This window comes from Dermacentor silvarum, chromosome 11 (genome assembly GCF_013339745.2).
Source record: "Dermacentor silvarum isolate Dsil-2018 chromosome 11, BIME_Dsil_1.4, whole genome shotgun sequence".
Taxonomy (NCBI): Eukaryota; Metazoa; Arthropoda; class Arachnida; order Ixodida; family Ixodidae; genus Dermacentor; species Dermacentor silvarum.
This window is the reverse complement of record NC_051164.1, coordinates 31,423,467-31,443,754: the sequence shown is the minus strand read 5'-3', so window position 1 is coordinate 31,443,754 and position 20,288 is coordinate 31,423,467. Positions and strand designations below refer to the sequence as shown.

The window sequence follows — 20,288 nt, the reverse complement described above, 5'->3', positions numbered from 1 at the left end:
CGACACGCACTTGTCTGTCACTGTCACATAACCCCCCACAATTTGTTCAACGCCATACACGTGTGGAAGCAGACGCTCCCCTTTCTCGATGTTGCCGCCACGAAAAAATGATGTCGGTTTCGGCAACCCTCTTGAAACCGCATTGCAGTCTTTGCATCGCTATTCAGCAAGCAGGCGATCTGCCGCCGTCCAAAACGGAGCACTGTGAGCACGAGCAGCGAAGGAAAGCGCGGGCGAAACAATGTAAACAAACAGAGACTACACCACGGCGCGACCGCGCTGCTTTACGTTTCCACAATGGGTTCGAATCCCGCTTCGGCAAGAAAGTTGATTTTCTTTCATTTCTTCATAGTTTCTTGATACGCACCACGAACCACAAATTACGGCTGGCTTAAACAGCGCCGCTGTTAAAAATAATATACTTCAGTCAATCGGCGGACATTTTCGCGTCTTGAACCTACATTTATTGCATTCACTATTCTTGGAATGCGTACGTACAGTCATGATAACAAATGTGCGTCACAAAAGTCACAGGCCTGCGCGGCACATGCAGCACAGTCACAGTGTAAGCTGGTGAAGCGGCTCAAGAGTAGCTCGAATTTCGGCACCATGCACACCAGGGTCTTCACGACAAAGTCTCTTCGCCTCGTTTTGACGAGAACGATCTCAACTGTCCACCCGGCGTGGACGGCGAGCTGCAGCTTGTAATGCTCTCTGCACAGCAGTTTGCTGAGCCCATATGATGCCTGGTTGTAGCCGCGCACGTAGCTCTACGATTCACTTCTTCAGCAGTGGTTCGTACCCTACGAGGAGACGCCATAACGTGTGCCGAAGAGGTATCCAGAATACGTGGCGCAGATTTCACATCGGAATCTCGTTGATTGCGCGCCTCGTCTGAATGGCATCTCGTCGTCGGCGCCTGCGCACGCTGCGTTTGCAGGCGCCTTAACTAGGTGGCGCCACCACACTGGCGGAGGCTCGGATCATCTGCGCCTGCTTTAAAGGGCGTTTTTCCGGTGCCCGATAACAAGCGCATGCGTGGCTCAGTGGTAGAGCATCTGGCTCCCATGCAGCGGGCGCGGGTTCGCTCCCGGAGGGAACCGGGTACTTTTTTCGCATTTCCAGCGATAGCCGTTACGGTCGCCGGACACCGTCGGGGGAGGCGGTGGCGGCAGCGGTGGCGGACACCATCGCGAACCGAAACGGCTATTGGAATGAGCCCATAACAGCTTACGCTGTAAAAAGTAATCACAATTATACCAACTATCAGAATCCAAGCATCACGAACAGTGTCACCGGCACATGAACCCAGAATACTAGAAAAGATTTGCAAATGAGGGCTGCTCGGTACCGGCAAAAATCCAAGTCGATACGCTATATTGTCTCCCTGTTGCGTTCTCTTCGAAATCAAGCGCAGGACATTGTCGGTTATAGCAAAGTTTCTATAGACAGCAACCTTCGATTTTAACAATCTCTCCTAAGGGGCATACACAAGCTGACCTTCTCGTTTAAATGTTTTGCAGTTACTGAACTTTTCTACCATGACAAAATATAAAAATTGCCTACATGAAATTTTACACGGGAGGGAAGGCCTCAATACAAGCACCTAGTGGTTTTGACAAATATCTCTGTCTTGCGGTAGGGCCTCTAAATGACATTATTACCCTATAAAATATAATTTGACACGATCAGTCACCGAACGAAAACTCACGTAAGTGCATTAGTCAGAGTGAATCATTTGTGAAAGCGACGCTGTGATCCGGCATAAACCTTCGTCTCTTGATTGATTTGGTAATTAAGAGACCATGAGTCTTAATTTGTAATGATTCTATCCTTTAATTTCGTTCATTTATTGCTTCTCACTCAGAGAGGCGGATCACAAACCATTAAGGCTAGGGTGCAGTTCTCCAGCCAATGAGCAATAGGGAAAATAAGTTGCCAAATGAGGGGCTGATTTGGAAAAAAATAATCGTTCATCACAATTATTTCTGTCATTCATAAGCCGCGTTCGCTGTAATGTTCGCTTTCTACAAACAGCACTCACGTAGCAACAGCTTTCTGAATACAAGTCCTTTTCTTTGGCTTTCCTACTTTCATACATTTGTTAATAGGAGTGCATTTGTGCACAAAAAATAGCCGCCTAGGAATGTTAAACAAGCGGGCGCAGGCAGAACATCCGCTGCAGTGCTATCATATAACAAAAGTACAGGCGCAGTGTTTCATGCAAGTGTTACATCATGAGTCATATTTCTATAACCATTGCATTTACTTTGTTATTGCTACCTAGCATGCATGAGCGTTAGAAACACCCGATGACTATGAGACACGACTCACTGCAGTATCTGAAAACAGATGTTTGCTTGCGTTTGTAAGAGCATATTTGCCATCGTTAAAAAATTGTTATTGCCCTTGGCATGGACCACAATTGTACTGCTTTAGCTAGACTAATCTCAGAGGCGAACGTTACGTTTACGAGAAATAAAAATATTTTCCTAATTGCAAAATTTGAAAAAATAATCTTTTATGCTAATTCCGTCATAGCATCACATAATGCAATTTAGATATTGTCGCCGGGGACTTCGAAAGTCATATCGACTTAAAACGAATTCTGGGGATGACGCCAGTTTCAAGATATGCGTCACCAAAATGTGCGAGAATATGCAGTTTTTGTTTTGTTTATAACAGCACACTGACAAGAAGTAAATACATTGGTGTTCCGGTAATTTATGAGCTTCACTGGATACAAAAGGCGTTTTGTTAAAATAAGTTAGCTGAAGGAGAATGCATTTTACCCCGAATTTGACAGCACTTATCTCAAAAGTGGTGATAGTTTGAAAATTAGTTTTATTTGGTTCTTCAACGCCTTGTGAGAGCACTATCATCAATTCGCGTATTGCAACATGTACTCTTCCGCAATTCGTTAATAAGTAGGCTAGCGAAAATTTTTAATTAATTGTGCATTTCTTTTTACAAATTAAGTAATGTCCCCCTCTTGGCGTAATCCATGTTGCTGAGTTAATTTTTGCGATTTGCCACAGGCGATGTTTTGAAAATATGCTAACGTAAAAGAAGCACTCGGTTTATATAGCGTTCAGAGTGAAAAAATGAAAAAAAGCGGACAAGTTGGCACTCGGTCCTGCAAATCTTAGGCACAGCGAAACTGCGAATCCTCAAGTCTTACTGGCCGCTACTGCATCGTGCAAGGCTCGTCTGCCATGCGAGCGAGCTCACCACCACCACCGTGCAAGGCTCGTCTGCCATGCGAGCGAACCCACCATCACCATGCGAGCGAGCTACAGATAAAGACCACACGTGCTTATCATGCAGGGTACTATACAAACCCACCTCGTCTTGTTCATAAACGTTCTTTGTTGCTGACTTCCCAACGTGTCACATCTGATACATGGCGTCAGAAGCGGTCGCGTCGTGTCGCGACGCACATATGTAGTCGACTCCGGACAGCAAACAGCAACTGACGAATACGAAGCAAAGTTCGGGCTGGACGGATCAATTTCTCGCCAAGGATGGAACTACTTAAGGCACCTAACCCCCTGTAGCTATCCGGAAACACCACAAAGAATTGGGAGCGATTCAATCAGAAGTTTGAGCTGTTCTTGTAGGCAAATGCAGCAGCGAAGGAACCGAGGACTCCAGCCGTAAAGACCGCGTTTCTGCTGAGCTTTGCGGGTGATGACGCGCTCGAGGTATTCAATAACTTTTATTGCGATAGCAATTATATGGACACTCAAAAGCAGATTTCTGCCGTCGGCGTCGCCGTCGCCGTCGCCGTCGCCGTCGCCGTGAGGTTCCGTATGACGTCATTTGGAGATGAAATCGTCGCCGCGCGCCGAACGCTGTATGTGCGAGTGAAAGGGCGCGAGGGGCGCGTCTTTCACGGGGAGTGAACGCACGGCGGAGAACAAACGCGCGTTCTGCGCCGTGCTCGCTTAAGGGCTGCAGAAGTAGGCGTCTCTTTTCTCCTTTACAATCACCATATATGTAGAGCAAACGCGCCTTCTTCGGACGCGCGAGAGGCCGTGGGGGAGGGGGAGGGAAGGGAAGCGACGTTTAGCTGCGGCACCAAGTGCCTATTTATATCAGAGGCTACAGCAACAGTCACCAACGCCGCACGCATTTTGAGCTAACGCGGGCAAAACGCCGATGGCGTCGACAACAGTTCTGCGTGTTGTTGCTACCAAAGCCGCTCACCTTACTTTTTCCGCGGATGAAAGGAAGCAAGATTATGAGACCGTAGCAAGGAAGTTCGCCGAATACTGCCAAGAGCAGCAGAATGAAGTTTTTGAGAGATACTTGTTCCGCTCACGAACACAAGCGGAAGGCGAACCTTTCGAGCATTTCCTGCGTTACCTCAAAAGACAGGCACGCAGCTGCAACTTCGATCCCTTGACTGAATCCTTGATCCGCGACCAGATTTTCTTCGGTACAAACAACGCCAAGCTGCGCGAAAAGATGCTCAAAGAAAAGCACCTCGCGCTCCTCAAAGCTGTACAGATATGCCGTGCATCGGAAGTATCCGCCCTACAGAATGAAGCGTGGTCGCAGGCAGACAGCGAAGTTGCGGTGGTCAAAAAATCGCAACAGTACAGTTGCACCAAATGCAATCGGTTTCATGCGCATTCAAGGTGTCCGGCCTTCGGGAAGACGTGCTTTGTGGGCAAACGAAAGAATAATTTCGCTCTGTGCTGCCGCAAACGAGTAGATGAGGTACACGAAGATTGTGACGACTTCAGTGTTCTGGATGTAAACATCTGCAACGTCAACAGCAGAGAAGACTGGACGGTTAAGGCAGAAGTCGCGGGTGAAACGGTAGTTCTCAAAGTTGACACAGGTTCCCAAGCCAATTTGTTGCCCTACTCTGTCTACAGAAGATGCATGGGAGACCTGAAGCTAAAGCCAAGTAGTGCAGTCATTCGGTCCTACAGTGGCGGTGTCATCAAACACATCGGCGTAGCGACCCTGCAAGTTGTCGTGAATCATCGGTGCAGCAACGTTTCTTTTTTCATTGTAAAGAAGAGTAACCCGGCAATCCTCGGGCTAATCACAAGCGAAACGCTGGGACTGGTGTCACGCATAGTGGACACTGTCAGCGAAGACGGCACCGCTGCCATCCTGAAAGAATTTCCAGATTTATTTCGGGGAACCGGCTGCTTGGAACGAGAGTACCACATGGTCTTACGCAATTAAGGATGCAACACCAGTAGTAATGCCAGCACGACGGGTACCACTGGCACTGAGATAACCCCTCCGGGATGAGCTAGACCTGGGGCCGTATTCTGTAACGCTTCGGTTTTCGAAGGATTCGGTTTGGCGGTGGCGTCACATTGGGGCGGTCCGTTGACGTAATGAAAACAAGTGAAAGGACAGAGACCAATCAGCGCGAAGGTTTCTTTTTGTGGCAGTGAACGTCACAAACCGAGTAAAAATATACGAATTTACGAGCGCTTCTTGGTAAATAAAAATAATTTGTTCATGGTATTGATGAGCTTTACGTTTTTCATCATGAAACGCGTGTGAGTTGTACTGGCGGTGAGTGACTTAACGAATTTTGTTTACTTCGGTTGACCCATTTATGCCGCTAGGTGAGACGTCGTACGCCAACTTCGCGTTGCGGCCAAAATACAGACTCAAGTTCTTCGCGCAGTCGGAGCGCTGTCTCTTTTGAGAATCGATCTGAATTGTCGCCTGAATCCCTCATCTGTCATCTCAAAGGCGTCTTGTCGACGTCGAGGTTGTCGCTGTCTATCACGGAGGCTCGCTAAAAGCACGATAACAGGCGCCACAGGCACCGCACACGCCGTCATTTTGCTCCGAGTGCCGCGATCTCGCCTGTGCACACGGCACGCAGAGGCTCTGCACACGGCACACCGCGCTTCGGATCAGACCGAAGCAGCGCGCGCGGCTTCGCTTCGTAGCAGACGACAAATTCGGTTTCCGCGTGATTGACATATGCGTGACGTCAGCAAAAAATGCGTTCGCGCCCTGCGGCGATGGCGTCACCCAGGCGGCGACCAATTGCTGCACGGAAACCGAATCCTTCGAAAACCGAAGCGTTACAGAATACGGCCCCTGATGGAAAGCAGCGGCATCATCGAGAAGGTCAACCGACCCGCAAACTGGGTGAGTCCTCTAGTCATCGTCACAAAAAAAAACCTGAAAGCGGCGCGTGTGCCTGGATCCACGAAACATCAATGACTGTCTAAAGCGGGAGAATTATCAAATGCCGAAACGCGAAGATATTGAGGCACAGTTGGCAGGGGGCCAAATACTTCTCGCGCCTTGACGCAAACACCGGCTTCCACCAAATCCCTCTAGACATTGTGACGTCAAATATCTGCACGTTCGGCCCACCATTTGGGCGTTACCCCTTCTTAAGGCTCCCATTCGGAATAGCGTCCGCGCCAGAAGTATTCCAGAAGTCGATGAGTCAAATCTTTGACCGTGCCACTGGAGGGAACGTGTACATAGATGACATTTTAATCTGGGGAGATACTAAAATTGATCACGATGCGCGCCTTCGCCATGTTTTGCAGTTGGCCAGACAGGCTGGATTGACGTTCAATGTTGATAATTGCAAGTTTAGGCTGACTGAAATTGATTTCTTGGGTGACGTCATATCTCAAGACGGTATAAAGCCAAACGTCTCGCTGAGCACGTTACTGGGCGAAATGCCTAACCCGGCAGACAAGGCGGCAGTGCACCGATTGCTAGGAGTGGCAAATTACTTCGGCAAGTTCATACCTTACCTGGCCGATAAGACGAACCTGCTACGCAGTCTTTTAAAGAAATGCACTATTTTTGAATGGACTCAGCAGCATGCTTAGGAATGGGCAGTTATTTGCGAGCATTTAAGCAAACCACCGTTGCTGGCTACCTTTGACCCGTCTAGAGAAACAAAAACCTCCGCAGATGCCTCCAAATGCGGGCTAGGAGCTGCGCTTTTGCAACGCTACGGCAACGATTGGCGGCCAGTTGCCTACGGATCTAATGCTATGACTTCCGCAGAACAAAGATATTCCTGCAGATCGAGAAAGAAGCGATGGGCATTACATTTGGCTGCGAGAAATTTCACCAGTTTGCATATGGTCGCAAGATTCTTATTGAGACCGACCACCGCCCGTTAATCGCTATTGCTTCAAAAGCGATTGGTGACATGGCACCACGACTTTAATGTTTTTTCTGCGCTTGCTCACATATGACTATGACCTTCATTTTGTGTCAGGCAAGAAGCTGCTCTTGGCAGATATGCTGTCAAGATCGTCGCCAACTACAGCTGGGGATACAGCTGGATCCAGAGAGGATGTAGAAGTCTACGCAACAAGCATTGTGTCGGATTTGGTAAGCAAAAAAACAATGGGTCGCCTAGTGAGGGAAACCGCAGCTGATTCCGAGTTTGAAGGTGTTATCAACTACCTAAACGGCAAGGGAAGACTGGAATCCAATTTGAAACCGTTCGCATCCGAGTTAAATCTTGTCGAAGGCATTCTGTTTAAAGGATGCAAGGTAGTAATCTCAAAGTCATTGAGGACAGAAATGCTCGAACGCATTCATGAAGAGCATTTGGGTATCAAAAAAAGTTGCAGTGGCTTAGCTCGGCTATGCCAGGATTTACGTAGCGTTAGCAAAGGTTCAGCTGATTATTCTTAGCTTTGCTGGTTGTCTCCTACGCTCAACCGCTAATTGCCTGGCAACTACTTCGGGATCCGATGAGTCAAGGTTCTCCGTTCTTCTGCGCTGTTGAGCAGCATTTGCGCTCTCCTTCTCCATGGCTATACCGCACTGGCAAACGCCAGTCAGAAGCGCAGCGGCTCCAGCGCAGTGTCAGACGGCGACTGCACAGCGAGCGAGCGCGCGCCGGCGCCAGTGCATCTACCACGGCTACGACGTCACTCCTCTGGAATGCGCACACCGGCGGCGGTGAGTCGCGCGCGGCGGCGGTGGATTTCGCGAGAGGTGCCGGCTCCGGTGGCTCCGGTGCGCAAGCCGTGTGACATCACTGATCCTTGCGCATGCGCAGCACGGCTCTCGATGTGCCGCGCGAAACAGGCTTGGCTAGGCCAGTGTAGCTAACGCTACAAAAGTCCAAAGCAAAGGCTCGACGTTTGGTTTTCTGACCAGGGCTTATCACTGACATCGCAAGGATGCTACAAAGCTGTGCAACTTGCCACAACTATGCTTACGCGTAGCAAAGTGAACCTCTAGTATTAAGGCCTTCACCATTGTATGCATGGTACAGAGTGGGAGTCGACATATTCCAGCAGGGTGGAAGTTCATACCTATGCGTCTTTGACGCCTTGTCCAATTTTCCAGAAGTCGAAAAACTGTTCGACTCTTCCACCAAGTCCGCCATTGAAAAACTGAGTAACATTTTTTTTCCAGATATGGTATTTCAGTTGAAGCATCCCCATGGTCCTCAGTTTTCATCTCATGAATGCGCAATTTTTGCTTCTAGATACGATTTCCATCATGTGACTTCAAGCCAACGTTTCCTCCAGTCCAACAGTCTCGCCGAGAAAGGCGTTCAAATTGTACAACGAATTACGAAGAAGACTTGGGAAACGAAACAGGACTTTTGGCTTGGGCTACTAAGCTACCGTTCGTGCCCTCTCGAAGAGGGTCGCTCACCGAGTGAACTGCCGCAGGGAAGACGCCTACGCACGAGGCTTCCGGACTTCAACCAACACTCAAGTATTCATGTGACTAAACACAAGCAGCCCGAAGCTCGGGGCCTATGCCTACCTGCACTCAAGAAAGGCGATATCGTAAGGATCAAGGACAAGTCGTGGACCCGCAAAGCACAGGTGCTAGGGCCAGCCGCACAAAGGTCGTATGAGGTAGCTACGGAAGATGGCAGAAAGTTGCGACGCAACCGACGACACCTGCTGAGGACGCGCGAGAAGTATCGTAAAGAACCATTGGAAAGTGCTCTCTCGTCGAGTGACGATAGTGATGACGCCACCGAGCCAGAATTGCCCCAGCGTGTACGCAACGAGGAACATCAAATTCACACACCAGCGTTGGGGCAGAGTGCGCAGGCCGATAGCCAGGACCATCAGAGCCAGGGTGGTTCTCAGGATTCCTCATCCAGTCCTACGCAGATCAGCGTCGCAGACACGACCACTGATCGACTATGCTACGATTGTAACTTTAATCAAGTACCTAAACTCTTATGTGTCCGTAGGGAGATGTATCGTGCAAGGCTCGTCTGCCATTCAAGCGCATGTGCCACTATCATCATGCGGGCGAGCTACAGATAAAGACCACACATGCTTATCATGCAGGGTACTATATAAACTTACCTCGTCTTGTTAATAAACGTTCTTTGTTGCTGACTTCCCAACGTGTCACATCTGATATAGCTGCTGCTAGGTGCTAACTTGGGTGCTGCTAGGTCTTACCTTGGTTTAACTTAACTACGCATGTAGGAAGGTATTCTCGAGCGATCATTTTCAGATGTCATTTTAGCGACAATTCGCGTGACTAGCGCGCGACGCGTCGGCGCCTACGAGCGACAGCGTTCCTGGCATGCCACAAACGCAGGAAGGCTAACCAAGGTTGGCACAGTGCCAAGAATGCTGTTGCTTGCCGACGTCAAACGCGTTAGAGGCTAGCCGCTCATATCAATCGGCCAGCTTCGCTGTGTCTAGCTTTGTGCGGCCTAGTGCAAATTTTCGCCTTTTTTTTTTCCTGGCTCAGCGCGCAATCGAGATAAGAGCGGCGGGTGTAGGGAAGGGTGGGAGCAGGCGAGGAGACCGCATGCACATGCGCCTCGCCACCCTCCTCCGCCCTCCTGGTTACCCCGGATGCGTCGCGGCAGTTTCTTGGTACGAACCACAAATTACGGCTGACTTAAACAGCTTCGCTGTTAATAAAATTAGAATAAGCATTTTTCACGTGAAAAAGGTCTTGTTAATTTCCCAGTCACAGACGATACTTAAACCAACATCTGACCTTCCCCAATAGTTTCCCTTTACATCAAAAAAAAACATTCTATTGCATTTGCATTTTGAAAGTACGCACATCTCTTCAATGGGCACTCCACAATATCTGGACACTATGACAAAATACACACTGCATAACTAGCCTGCGTGATGCTACTGCGTGTCCAAAATCTGTGCTTGAATACATGCAGTCAGTAGTTCAAAATATTTGACTGGGTGTCTCGGAAGAGTTCAGTAAATTGGCCATCAGGGCCTATTATACATAAAGCTCTACGTATTTATGCATTTCGCTTACCTTGGTTTGAGAGGGCATGTCCTCCTTTACGTTCACCTGCGGTCCACCGCAAGCGGAAGCTTATCTATAGCCTGGAAAATTAACCTTTAAGCTGTCATAACTGCTGGAGAAGAACAGATGTAGCTTGTTTTCTGAACCTAGTGCGCATAAGCAGTTCTATTAATATGCATGTTTTCATATTTATCTGCCAAACGACGTTTTGATGCAAAACAAAGGTTCGTTTTTCAAAACAGTGTCCTAAATTACAAATTTTTTCTTATAGCTACCAATAGAAAAAGCGTGGACCATATTTATAAACAGCGCAAGAAAACTAAGCATAGTGAAAAAAAAATGGACACAGACACAGGAACTACGTGGCACCTTTGTTTTTTTCCTTTACAGTTAAATATTTACAACTATTATCGCACAGCGTGATTTTTTAATAGAGAAAAACTGCGTATTTACAGAAGATTTCTTATATTAAAACCTTTCTCGGAAGCAACATATAAAATTCAAACAGAACAAAAGTTCACAGGAATGTGACGGCTAGAAGTAATAGACAGCCATCGAACAAGGAATTTCGGCTGCTGCCATGTTTCGACAAGGGACGGAACTATTCGTCCCCAGGTCGGCTACTGCCCTTAGGAAGAGGAAATCTGTTTTCGAAACTTTGGCTTGAGTGACATTTCTGGTTCGCGCACTAGTCATAACAAAATAAGATTCACGTTGCACATCGCATTTATGTATAGTGGAACAGAAAATAATGTGAAATACCTGGAAAATACTTACAAAACAAAAACATTTTCTCTTTCCCAAATGGATAAATGATTGACACATGCTTTTAAAACAGAAAATGTTACCAATGTACAAGAAAGATTTTAAACAGTATTTTTGTGTAAAACAACACAGATAAGTGTTTTTCAAACACAAAAACTCTGTTAATATAAAACAGAAAAAGAAACTTGTTAAATAACAAAAAATAGAGCTTTACAGAAATTTTCTGGCAAGGCAGCTGCCAGAAAAATTCAGTTTTTTTAGGAAAATTTTTTTTTTGCAACGTAGGATCAAAGATTTGGGTTTTTCTTGTCACTTCCCAATTCATCCAGCCATTCGGTTTCCTTTGCCCATAGCGCCTTCATAGAGGGCAGAAAGGAACAATCAGATGTGTGCGCAGAATTCGCTCGTGAGAGCATTGCGAGCGCTTCTCATTCGGTTCGCCCACTTCACACACCCGTTAGTGTCACTGTTCACAGCGTCCGAATGGCGCCTTTTCCTTGGCATCACCGCGCTGCTATTTTATTGAAGTAACCTGCCTGCGCTACGACAATGATGAGGCAGTGAGGTAGCCGGCGTCTGCGTCGGACTGCCGTTATGTCGATGGGGCACTCAGTTAAGTTTCTTGAAATTATGTTTTTGCCAGTGACCTTCTTTGCTGGCAGTCGCTGTTTTTGGGTTACAGCTTTCGCGTGTGAACTCGCTAATTTATCCGTCACGTCACTCACAGTGTCGCTAGTTCGATAGCGGAACAGCCCTGTGGAATAAGATCCCTGTTGCGCGAAGCAAATACTGGTGTACAGTCTCGAACGCACGCGATCACTAGCAATTGCTCTGGAATGTACGATGACGCGCACTAAATCACTCACAGATATTATCAGTGTCATTTGATTCTGTCACCGCTGTCACTTATGCGTGGCACTCTTCGTGCACAAGTACCAACGAGTTCGCCCTATAGTTCCCCGCTATATTAGTTCGTTTTTGCAGCATCAGTCTTAACTATAATTACACACCATCACAGTATAGTATATCCCATGGATTGAAGTCCGCAACTGTTCCAGCTCCATGATTGGTGGTGCACCGCTACTCGAATGATGAGATAGGCATGGCTTTATTTGCATTGAATATGGTGCGACCTATATTCTGCCTAAGGAGCAAAAATAATGCCTTGTTCGATTAAAGTCTGCCTTAATTGTATTCGTTCCTTTAATGGTGGTATGCAGTGTTTTTATTCTAATAATTGTTTATTCAGCGACTTGTTTAAATTGCGTAGGAATGCAGGCCCCAACAAGTGGAGCGGCCACGGTCTGTGGCTACGATGTTTCCAGCCAGCGCCACCAGGTACGCAAGCGGGTCAGCTTATGTCAGCAGACAGACATCTTTTTCGAAGACATGACGGTCACCGAGAACGTCTACTACTTTGGATCGGTACGCACCCGGCACCTTTCCTGCGATCGCGCGTTATTCTAATACCAGTTTGACCGAGCCATTTTGCTACAACCAGCGCTATAATCTATAGAATTAGACTTCATTGTATTTAGTAATAACAGCTTACTTTCAACATAAGAAAACAATACACTAAACAGGCCTGCCTAAACCTCACATGGCCCCAAAACTAGCGACTGGTAAGAACCGAATTTTTTTTTTTTTTTTTTTGCTTCAGCTGACGTTCAGTTTCCGAGTAAAAATTGTAACAGGTCGAAGTGAATCAGGTTTTTTTACACCGATTGATTAGGGTTCAAATTGGTTAGAAGCAGGAACCGGCAATTTTCGTTCCCCTGCTTCCAGGAAAATAAATATGGTGCTCTGTCAAAACGTACAAATTCACTTGAGTGTTGCGGACAACTTGAGAAGTCTAGTGGGCACATTTGCATGACTTCGTGACTTTGCCAGATTTTCAAAGGCCAGGCAGTTCACCGAGTATAAATACTGTGTAGAGGTGCGTTGGTCCTTGCAGCCCAACATCTGCTTCATAATCCCGAAGCGTCTTTCACTAGGGACTTGGCTCAGCCTGGGCACCATTAGATATTGATAGGCGAGTTTTATGACATAGAGAAGAGCCAGCGTGCTTGAAAGTATGCTGCGAAAGCCCTTCTTGAGAGTTCTTTATTGTGTTTAATAGTGTATAATATTGTTGCTGTGCGTCAAAGGTAGTGGAGCGGCAGCATTAGCCGCAACCACATTAGGTGAGCAGCGAGGAAGAGAAGGACGACGTGTAGTACCGGCACCCACTTGCCCTACGGCTTCCTGCAATAAACGCCTTCTACACAACCCGTAACAGAGTGGTGGGAGGTGCTGAGTATCTAAGCATCCAACGACGGAATCACTACCACCTTAACCTCGTCGCAGTCGTCGACTGGCGGGACTTCCACCATCCTCAACAGCAGGCATGTCCCGAGAAACTGAAGCTCCGAGGCCGACGGGCTCTTCGCAACTGTGCAAGGAGCCACACAGCCTTGCCGGGACTGGTGGTGAGGACGTGGACGAGTGGTTGAAACAGTACCGACGGGTGAGCAAACAACGGCTGGGACTCCGCCGCTCAGCTGTCAAATGTTGTGTTCTCGCTCACGAACAGTGATCTGATGTGGTACGACAACCACGGGAACACGCTTACGACCTGGGATACATTTGTCCGAGAACTGAAAAAGTGCTGTGGTGACTCCGCAGCGAGCAAGAAGCGAGCTGAACAGACTCTGTCCCAAAGGGCCCAACTCTCTGGCGAGACTTGTACTATGTACATAGAAGAGGTCCTCAAGCTATGTAGACTCGTGGATCCTATAGCATGTCCGATGAAGATAAGGTGGGTCATCTTCTTAAGGGTATAGCTGAAGATGTATACCAGTTCTTGATAGCTAAAGAAAACCTGACATCTGTGGCCGACGTCATCCAACAATGCCGCATGTTTGAAGCACTGAAGATGCGTCGCGTGGCACCAAAATTTGGCCGTTTCGCTAATATGCCGACATTGGCCTGCGTTGACGCGAGCACACCATCCGATCTGTCGTGGGCGATACGACAGATAGTTCGGGAAGAGCTCCTCCGGTGCCACGAAATCGGCCATTGTGGTAGCGGCGACTCGCGAGACACCACCTGCGCCGTGGCAACCCTCTGTTAATGCGGCGAACGTGGACGATTATAGAGCTGTGCTTCCATCTGCACCCACCAACCGGCCACGCTTCAACAACGAGCAGCAGCGCCGCACTTCTTATCCGGCGCAACGGTACCGTACCACTTATTCAGGGTAGACAGAATATGACGATCATGACAGATACCCCATGCTCGCTGGCGGAAGTGAAGGCTTTGAGCAGCACCATGAATTTCGGCCTCCTCCTGTGCGCTATAGTTGCGGTGTCCCTGGCCACATCGCCACGTTTTGCGACCGCCGCCGACCTTTCCGAGAAGAACCTTCACGAGCGACGTACCAGTCAAATTATCGGCCCTTTTCCACGTCATGGTCTCCACGCTCGCCAAACAATCGTGGAATTCGTCAAGGTAGCTTCCGGAACCCGTCACCAGCCTCCGATCTCAGCATAACGCCGCCGCCTGCTATCCCCACCACCGGAAAACTAGGTAGTGTAGCCGATGGGGGTGAGGTGGCTGGATACAGTTTGCTGCCAACAGACATTCGTCACCAGTTTTCATGCTGAAAAACAAACTTCACGTGCTTGTTGGCGATATACCTACAATGGCCCTTGTGGATACTGGGGCAAAAACTTCCGTGATGAGCTTAAATTTTAAAGCCCTACTGGGACAAAAAGTGATGTTTTCTTGGAACAATATTTCCACGTTTCGTAGTGTTAGTGGTGACACGTTGTGCCCGATCGGTGTTTGTACTGCGCATGTGTGTTTGTGTGGCACAGTATTTACCACTGAATTTGCCGTCATTCCTCGATCCACGCATGATGTTATTTTAGGCATCGATTTCTTGCAGGAGTGTGGTGCAATCGTTGATTGTCGAAGTGGGGAGCTTTCGGTACAACACGAGGTTATGACAGGACTCGTGGAGAACTCGCCACGTGAAGAAGGTGCCTTATGTGTTTCTGAGGACATCGTAATTCCCCCACTATGCGCTATATGCGTTCCGGTCATTTGCTCTGGTACCAACCCCGCCACATTTGATGCCGCTAAGGAGCCTCTTCATTCGGCCTGTGTAAAGAAGAACGTTTTGGTTCGGCATTGTTTAGTGTCGGTAGTTGAAGGACACACTGGATTATGGGCAATGAACTATGTGGCCCAGCCCATACTTCTACCTTCTGGCATGAAGCTCGCTCTATTCAATGAAGAGACACCGGTGTTACTGGCTTTACTCGGAGCTGCAGACGAGTCCCTCAATCCCTGCCCATCGGACTCGAAACTACTTCAGATGGTGATCAAGTCACTCAGCATGAGTGAGCGCTACAAGTTATTGGATGCTCTATCCAAGCACTCGCAAGTGTTTCACTTTTCCCAGACTGACACGACGTCCCAAATTCTGACGTCGCGAATACGCCATCGTATAAATACCGAATCAGCGCACCCTATACGACAGAAGCCGTACAGAGTATCCCCGGGTGAGATAATTGGTAAGCAAGTTCAGGAAATGCTGCACAAGGGGATAATTCAGGACTCCGCGAGTCCCTGGGCTGCACCTGTCATTCTCGTTAAAAAGAAAGATGACAGTTGGCGATTCTGTGTTGATTATCGGCGGCTAAACAACGTTACCAAGAAAGATGTCTACCCCTTCCGCGAATAGATGATGCCTTAGACTGCCTTCATTCGACTTCTTACTTTTTTCTGTCGACTTGAAATCCGGCTACTGGCAAATCCCGATGCATGCCGAGGATAAGGAAAAAACGGCGTTCGTAACACCCGATGGACTTTTTGAATTCAATGTCATGCCGTTCGGCTTGTGCAGCGCACCCGCCACCTTTGAACGATTCATGGATACTATTCTGGGAGGCCTAAAGTGGGAGATATGCATGTGCTACCTCGACGATAGTATTATTTTTGGGCGCAAATTTCACGAGCGTCTCGGTATTGTACACGCGTCTCGGTATTGTACTCAGCTGCATACAGACGGCTTGTCTTGTGTTCAACTCTAAAAAGTGCCATTTTGGTGAGCGCCAAGCCTTGGTGTTGGGACATCTTGTGGACAAAGACTGCGTCAGGCCTTACCCTGCGAAGACAGAGGCTGTTGAAGCATTTGAGCCACCTCAGTCTGTCAAACAACTTCGCAGCTTTCTAGGGTTCTGCTCCTATTTTCGGTGGTTCATTCGTCGATTTGCTGATGTCGCTTATCCCTTGACAAGCCTCCTGCACATGAACGCCGCTTTCGAGTTGACGCCTGATTGTTGTGATTCCTTTCGACAGCTGAAGTTTCTGCTGACATCGTGACCGATCCTTCGACACTTCAAGTCTTCCGCGCTAACAGAAGTCCTACACAGATGCGAGTGGTGTAGGTCTTGGTGCTGTTCTGATCCAGCGCTTGGATGACAAAGAACACGTCATCGTCTACGCAAGTCGGTCATTCAGCAAACCCGAGCGTAACTACATGGTGACTGAGCAGGAATGTCTTGGTGTTATTTTTGCGGTGCAGCGATTTCGGTCGTACGTGTATGGGCGTCACGTTACGATCGTCACATATCATCATTCTTTGTGCTGACTAGTGCATCCTCGCGATTCATCTGGACGCCTTGCACGATGGGCCCTGCGTCTGCAAGAGTACAGCTTCACTGTATCCTACAAGAGCGGGCGACGACATGCTGATGCCGATTGCCTTTCCCGGATGCCTCTTAGTACAACGAATGCGACGCCGACAGTTTCGACCACCTCATCGCATCCGTACAGCCGTGATTTCCCTGATGCCACAGCCTTGGCAAGAAAGCAACGTGATGATCCTAGTTTAGAGCCACTTTTCTCTGCCGCGACAGAGTCAACATCATGTAGTTTTTGTGTTCGGGATGGACTGTTGTATAAGAAGAATTTCTCCGCGACAGGTGCACGGTACGATACGATAGTCGGCACCGGCAAGTCACTTACGATCCGGGTGACTTAGTGTGGCTATGAACTCCCGTGCGTAAACGCGGTCTATGTCAAAAACTGCTCGCTGACTATGTTGGACCCTTTATTGTGCTTGAGCGTCTCAGCGAGGTGAATTATAGAAGTGCGTGCCTCACTTTCAGTGGGAGACGGTCATCCAAGACAGACATCACGCATGTAGCTCGCCTGAAGCCGTTTATTCAACGAAAGCCCCACTGACTACTCACCCGCAGGGCTTCGTCTGCGAGAGGAGCCATGTTACAGTGCGTCAAAGGTGATGGAGTGGCAGCATCAGCCGCAGCAACATTAGGAGAGCAGCGAGGAAGAGAAGGACGACGTGTAGTACCGGCAACCACTTGCCCTACGGCTCCCTGCAATAAACGTCTTCTACACACCCCGTAACAATAATAAAGTTACAAATGGAGATTATACAAAGATACAGAGGGAGGTCCTATAGTCAACAGACTGTACAGGGGACCTCCCATTAAAAATGAGTATGATATGTAAATACAAAGCAACTATATGGAAACATACAAAACACCGTATTTAATGAGTCACTAGCTAATGTCGTAAACTATTTTAGTAACACACAGCAGTTAATAATAAAACGGTAATCATGAATTGATTACATTGAGTGCTAGTGCTCGCTTGTGCTCTCACTGAGGTTGCCTTGCGATTGTGACCCTGCAAATCTTAACCAAGAGTCAGAATAAGCAAAAACGTATTCGACGCATTTTTCGTGGGCTTTGCCTGACCTTAGTGCATCAGAACTACATTTTGAGGTAAAGGAGATTGAAAGTTGTTTCTGCCCCCAAAGGCAACAGTAGAAGCTGAGTTTCTACACTGCCTCTAAATTTCATCTTTGTAGAAGAAGAGACCAGGAGGTATGGCCTCATCACTGAAGAGGCGGAATGCGTAGCTCGCCCCATTTTAAAAAAATTCATTTGGACGGACAACTGATTTGTTCACATCTGGCATCGCTTTCAAAGTATTGTCGTGCCTCTCATCACATTTACGGGCACAGTCCACGTGATCAACGCGATTCAGGAAGTTTAAAGCCAGCTTGGATAAACCTGTTCCTCACACACTTTACAAGGTGCGGAAGGGCCGACAAAAAATAGAGACACCGTTCTGGGTCAATGGGGTGCTGTCCTTCTGCAAAATATTCCGTCTTTTCTTCCACATATTCCAAATGAACGCCACATGTTTGTCTTTCAAGATGCTCCGTCGCAAGTGACAAAACCAATGTGCAGTCCTGCATTCTCGCTCATAATTACCGCCTCCAGAATTATCTGGCAGAGGCTATCAGATATGACATTTCTGTGAGTAGCAAACACACCAAGGATTCGATTCAAGCTCCCCGAGAAAGGTTGAAACATGGCGAATACACCATGATAACATTTGAGTTTCTTCTGATTGTTTTGGGTAAGCTTCTCAAAATCAACAAAGCTTTCAACGTTGCCGTCAGGTGCAAGTCTTGTATGCTCCGACAGTTTCATCTCATCGACGAGAAGACCACTATGTCGCTGAAAAGGCTCCTTTGGTTTTGTTTTTCTGCAACAGCAGCAAACACTTGCTCACGCAAACCAAATCCAATCTTGTAGCACTTCAGATAGCTACGCAAGCAAGTACGAGAAGGTAGAGTCATTATCCTATTTTACTGATGTGCTCGTAAAGGCGTGGGCTTTTCAAGCACATTATAGCACACTCAAGCATCCAATCACTTCAGCATCTTATTCCCTTTGTGCTTCGTCGCTTTGAAGCTTTGAGGCAGGCCAAGACCTGTTGCTGCTTGATGGGCATGCGTCTGATCCTGTATATAAACACGGAAGAATCGATCTGTGAATTCTCACGTTTGAGTATTTGGGAATTTGCCTTCTGGGTGCAAAGTTTTCACTTCTGCGGTTTCACTGTCTTCAGTTTCATCTTGTACGGAAGCCTTTTAACCTGGACTTTGGCAGTTCTCTTCTTACATGAAGCTTGATTGAGAAGCAGTTTTCTCAAACACTTGCACTGTGGGCAAGGTTTACCTGCTCTTCAACTAATTCCTGAGCAGGATGCACTGAAACACTTGCCCACACAAGTCTTCGCCATCCGTGTTTAACTTGTTTTGAACTCACCCTCTTCACCAATGCCTTTGCACGGACTGATAGTATCAACTTGACGAAGTAGGTCTTCAACCATAGCATTGTTTGTGACTGTGACGAGCCCAGTACCAGCTCGGCCACTTGAATTTCAAGAGGTCAAGCAACGGCACGATGTAGTCATGAGCGGGGGGGGGGGGGGGGGAGGTCGTCAATTTGTTCCCCTTGGGATTCATTCCTTTAGTCGTTTGGAGCGACACTGTCGCCAAGGGGGAGATCTTAGAGGGCAAACCGGATTTCTATTTCTTTTACAGCGTAAGCTGTCATGGACTCATTCCAATAGCCGTTTCGGTTCGCGATGGCGTCCGCCGCCGCCGCTGGTGACCGTAACCGCTATCACCGGAAATGCAAAAAAAAGAAAAAAAAAAGACGGTTTCCACCGGGATCAAACCCGGGCCGGCTGCGTGGGAGTCCGATACTCTACCACTGAGCCACGCAAGCGTTTGCTATCGGGCAGCGGGAAAATGCCCTATAAACGCTCCCTAGGCAGGCGCGCAGGCACAGACGGCCCGAGCCTCCGCCAGTATGGTGGCTCCATGTAGGTAAGGCGCCTGCAAACGCAGCGTGCGCAGGCGCACACGACGAGATGCGATTCAGACGAGACGCGGAATCAACGCGATCCCGAGCTGCCCAAGCCTCCGCCAATATGGTGGCGCCATCTAGTTAAGATGCCTGCAAACGCAGCGTGCCCGACATGTAAGTTGCATGTAGCCATTGCATGCTGCATGTAACTGGACCTGGTTCACTCAAGCAGGCTAGGTGACTATTTGTCACCAGCAGGTTTGAAAGATTCCAATAACCACTCATGATCATAATCAACAACAACAACGTACCGTACCACAGGTCAAGGGATGTGACATAGGCGCCATGTATTCTGGATACCTCTTCGGTACACGTTATGGCGTCTCCACGCGAGGTACGAATCGCTGCTGAAGAAGCGAATCGTAGAGCTACGTGCGCGGCTACAACCAGGCTTGATCGGGCTCAGCAGACTGCTGTGCAGTCTGCTGGTGTAGTGTCGACGGCGAGCCGCAGCTCGCCGTCGACACCGCGCGGACAGTTCAGATCGTTCTCGTCAAAACCAGGCGTAGAGACTTTGCCGCGAAGACCCTGTTGTGC

General features: G+C 48.2%; 1 protein-coding gene across 1 annotated transcript in view; it reads left to right on the top strand.

Annotated features, from left to right (window-relative positions):
• LOC119432494 (ATP-binding cassette sub-family A member 2) overlaps positions 1-20,288 on the top strand; it is a 235,232-nt gene that overhangs the window by 13,036 nt on the left and 201,908 nt on the right. Inside the window, exon 2 of the mRNA XM_049658514.1 lies at positions 12,281-12,435. Within this exon, the coding sequence (XP_049514471.1) occupies positions 12,281-12,435 (155 nt within the window). The remainder of the gene's footprint in view (positions 1-12,280; positions 12,436-20,288) is intronic.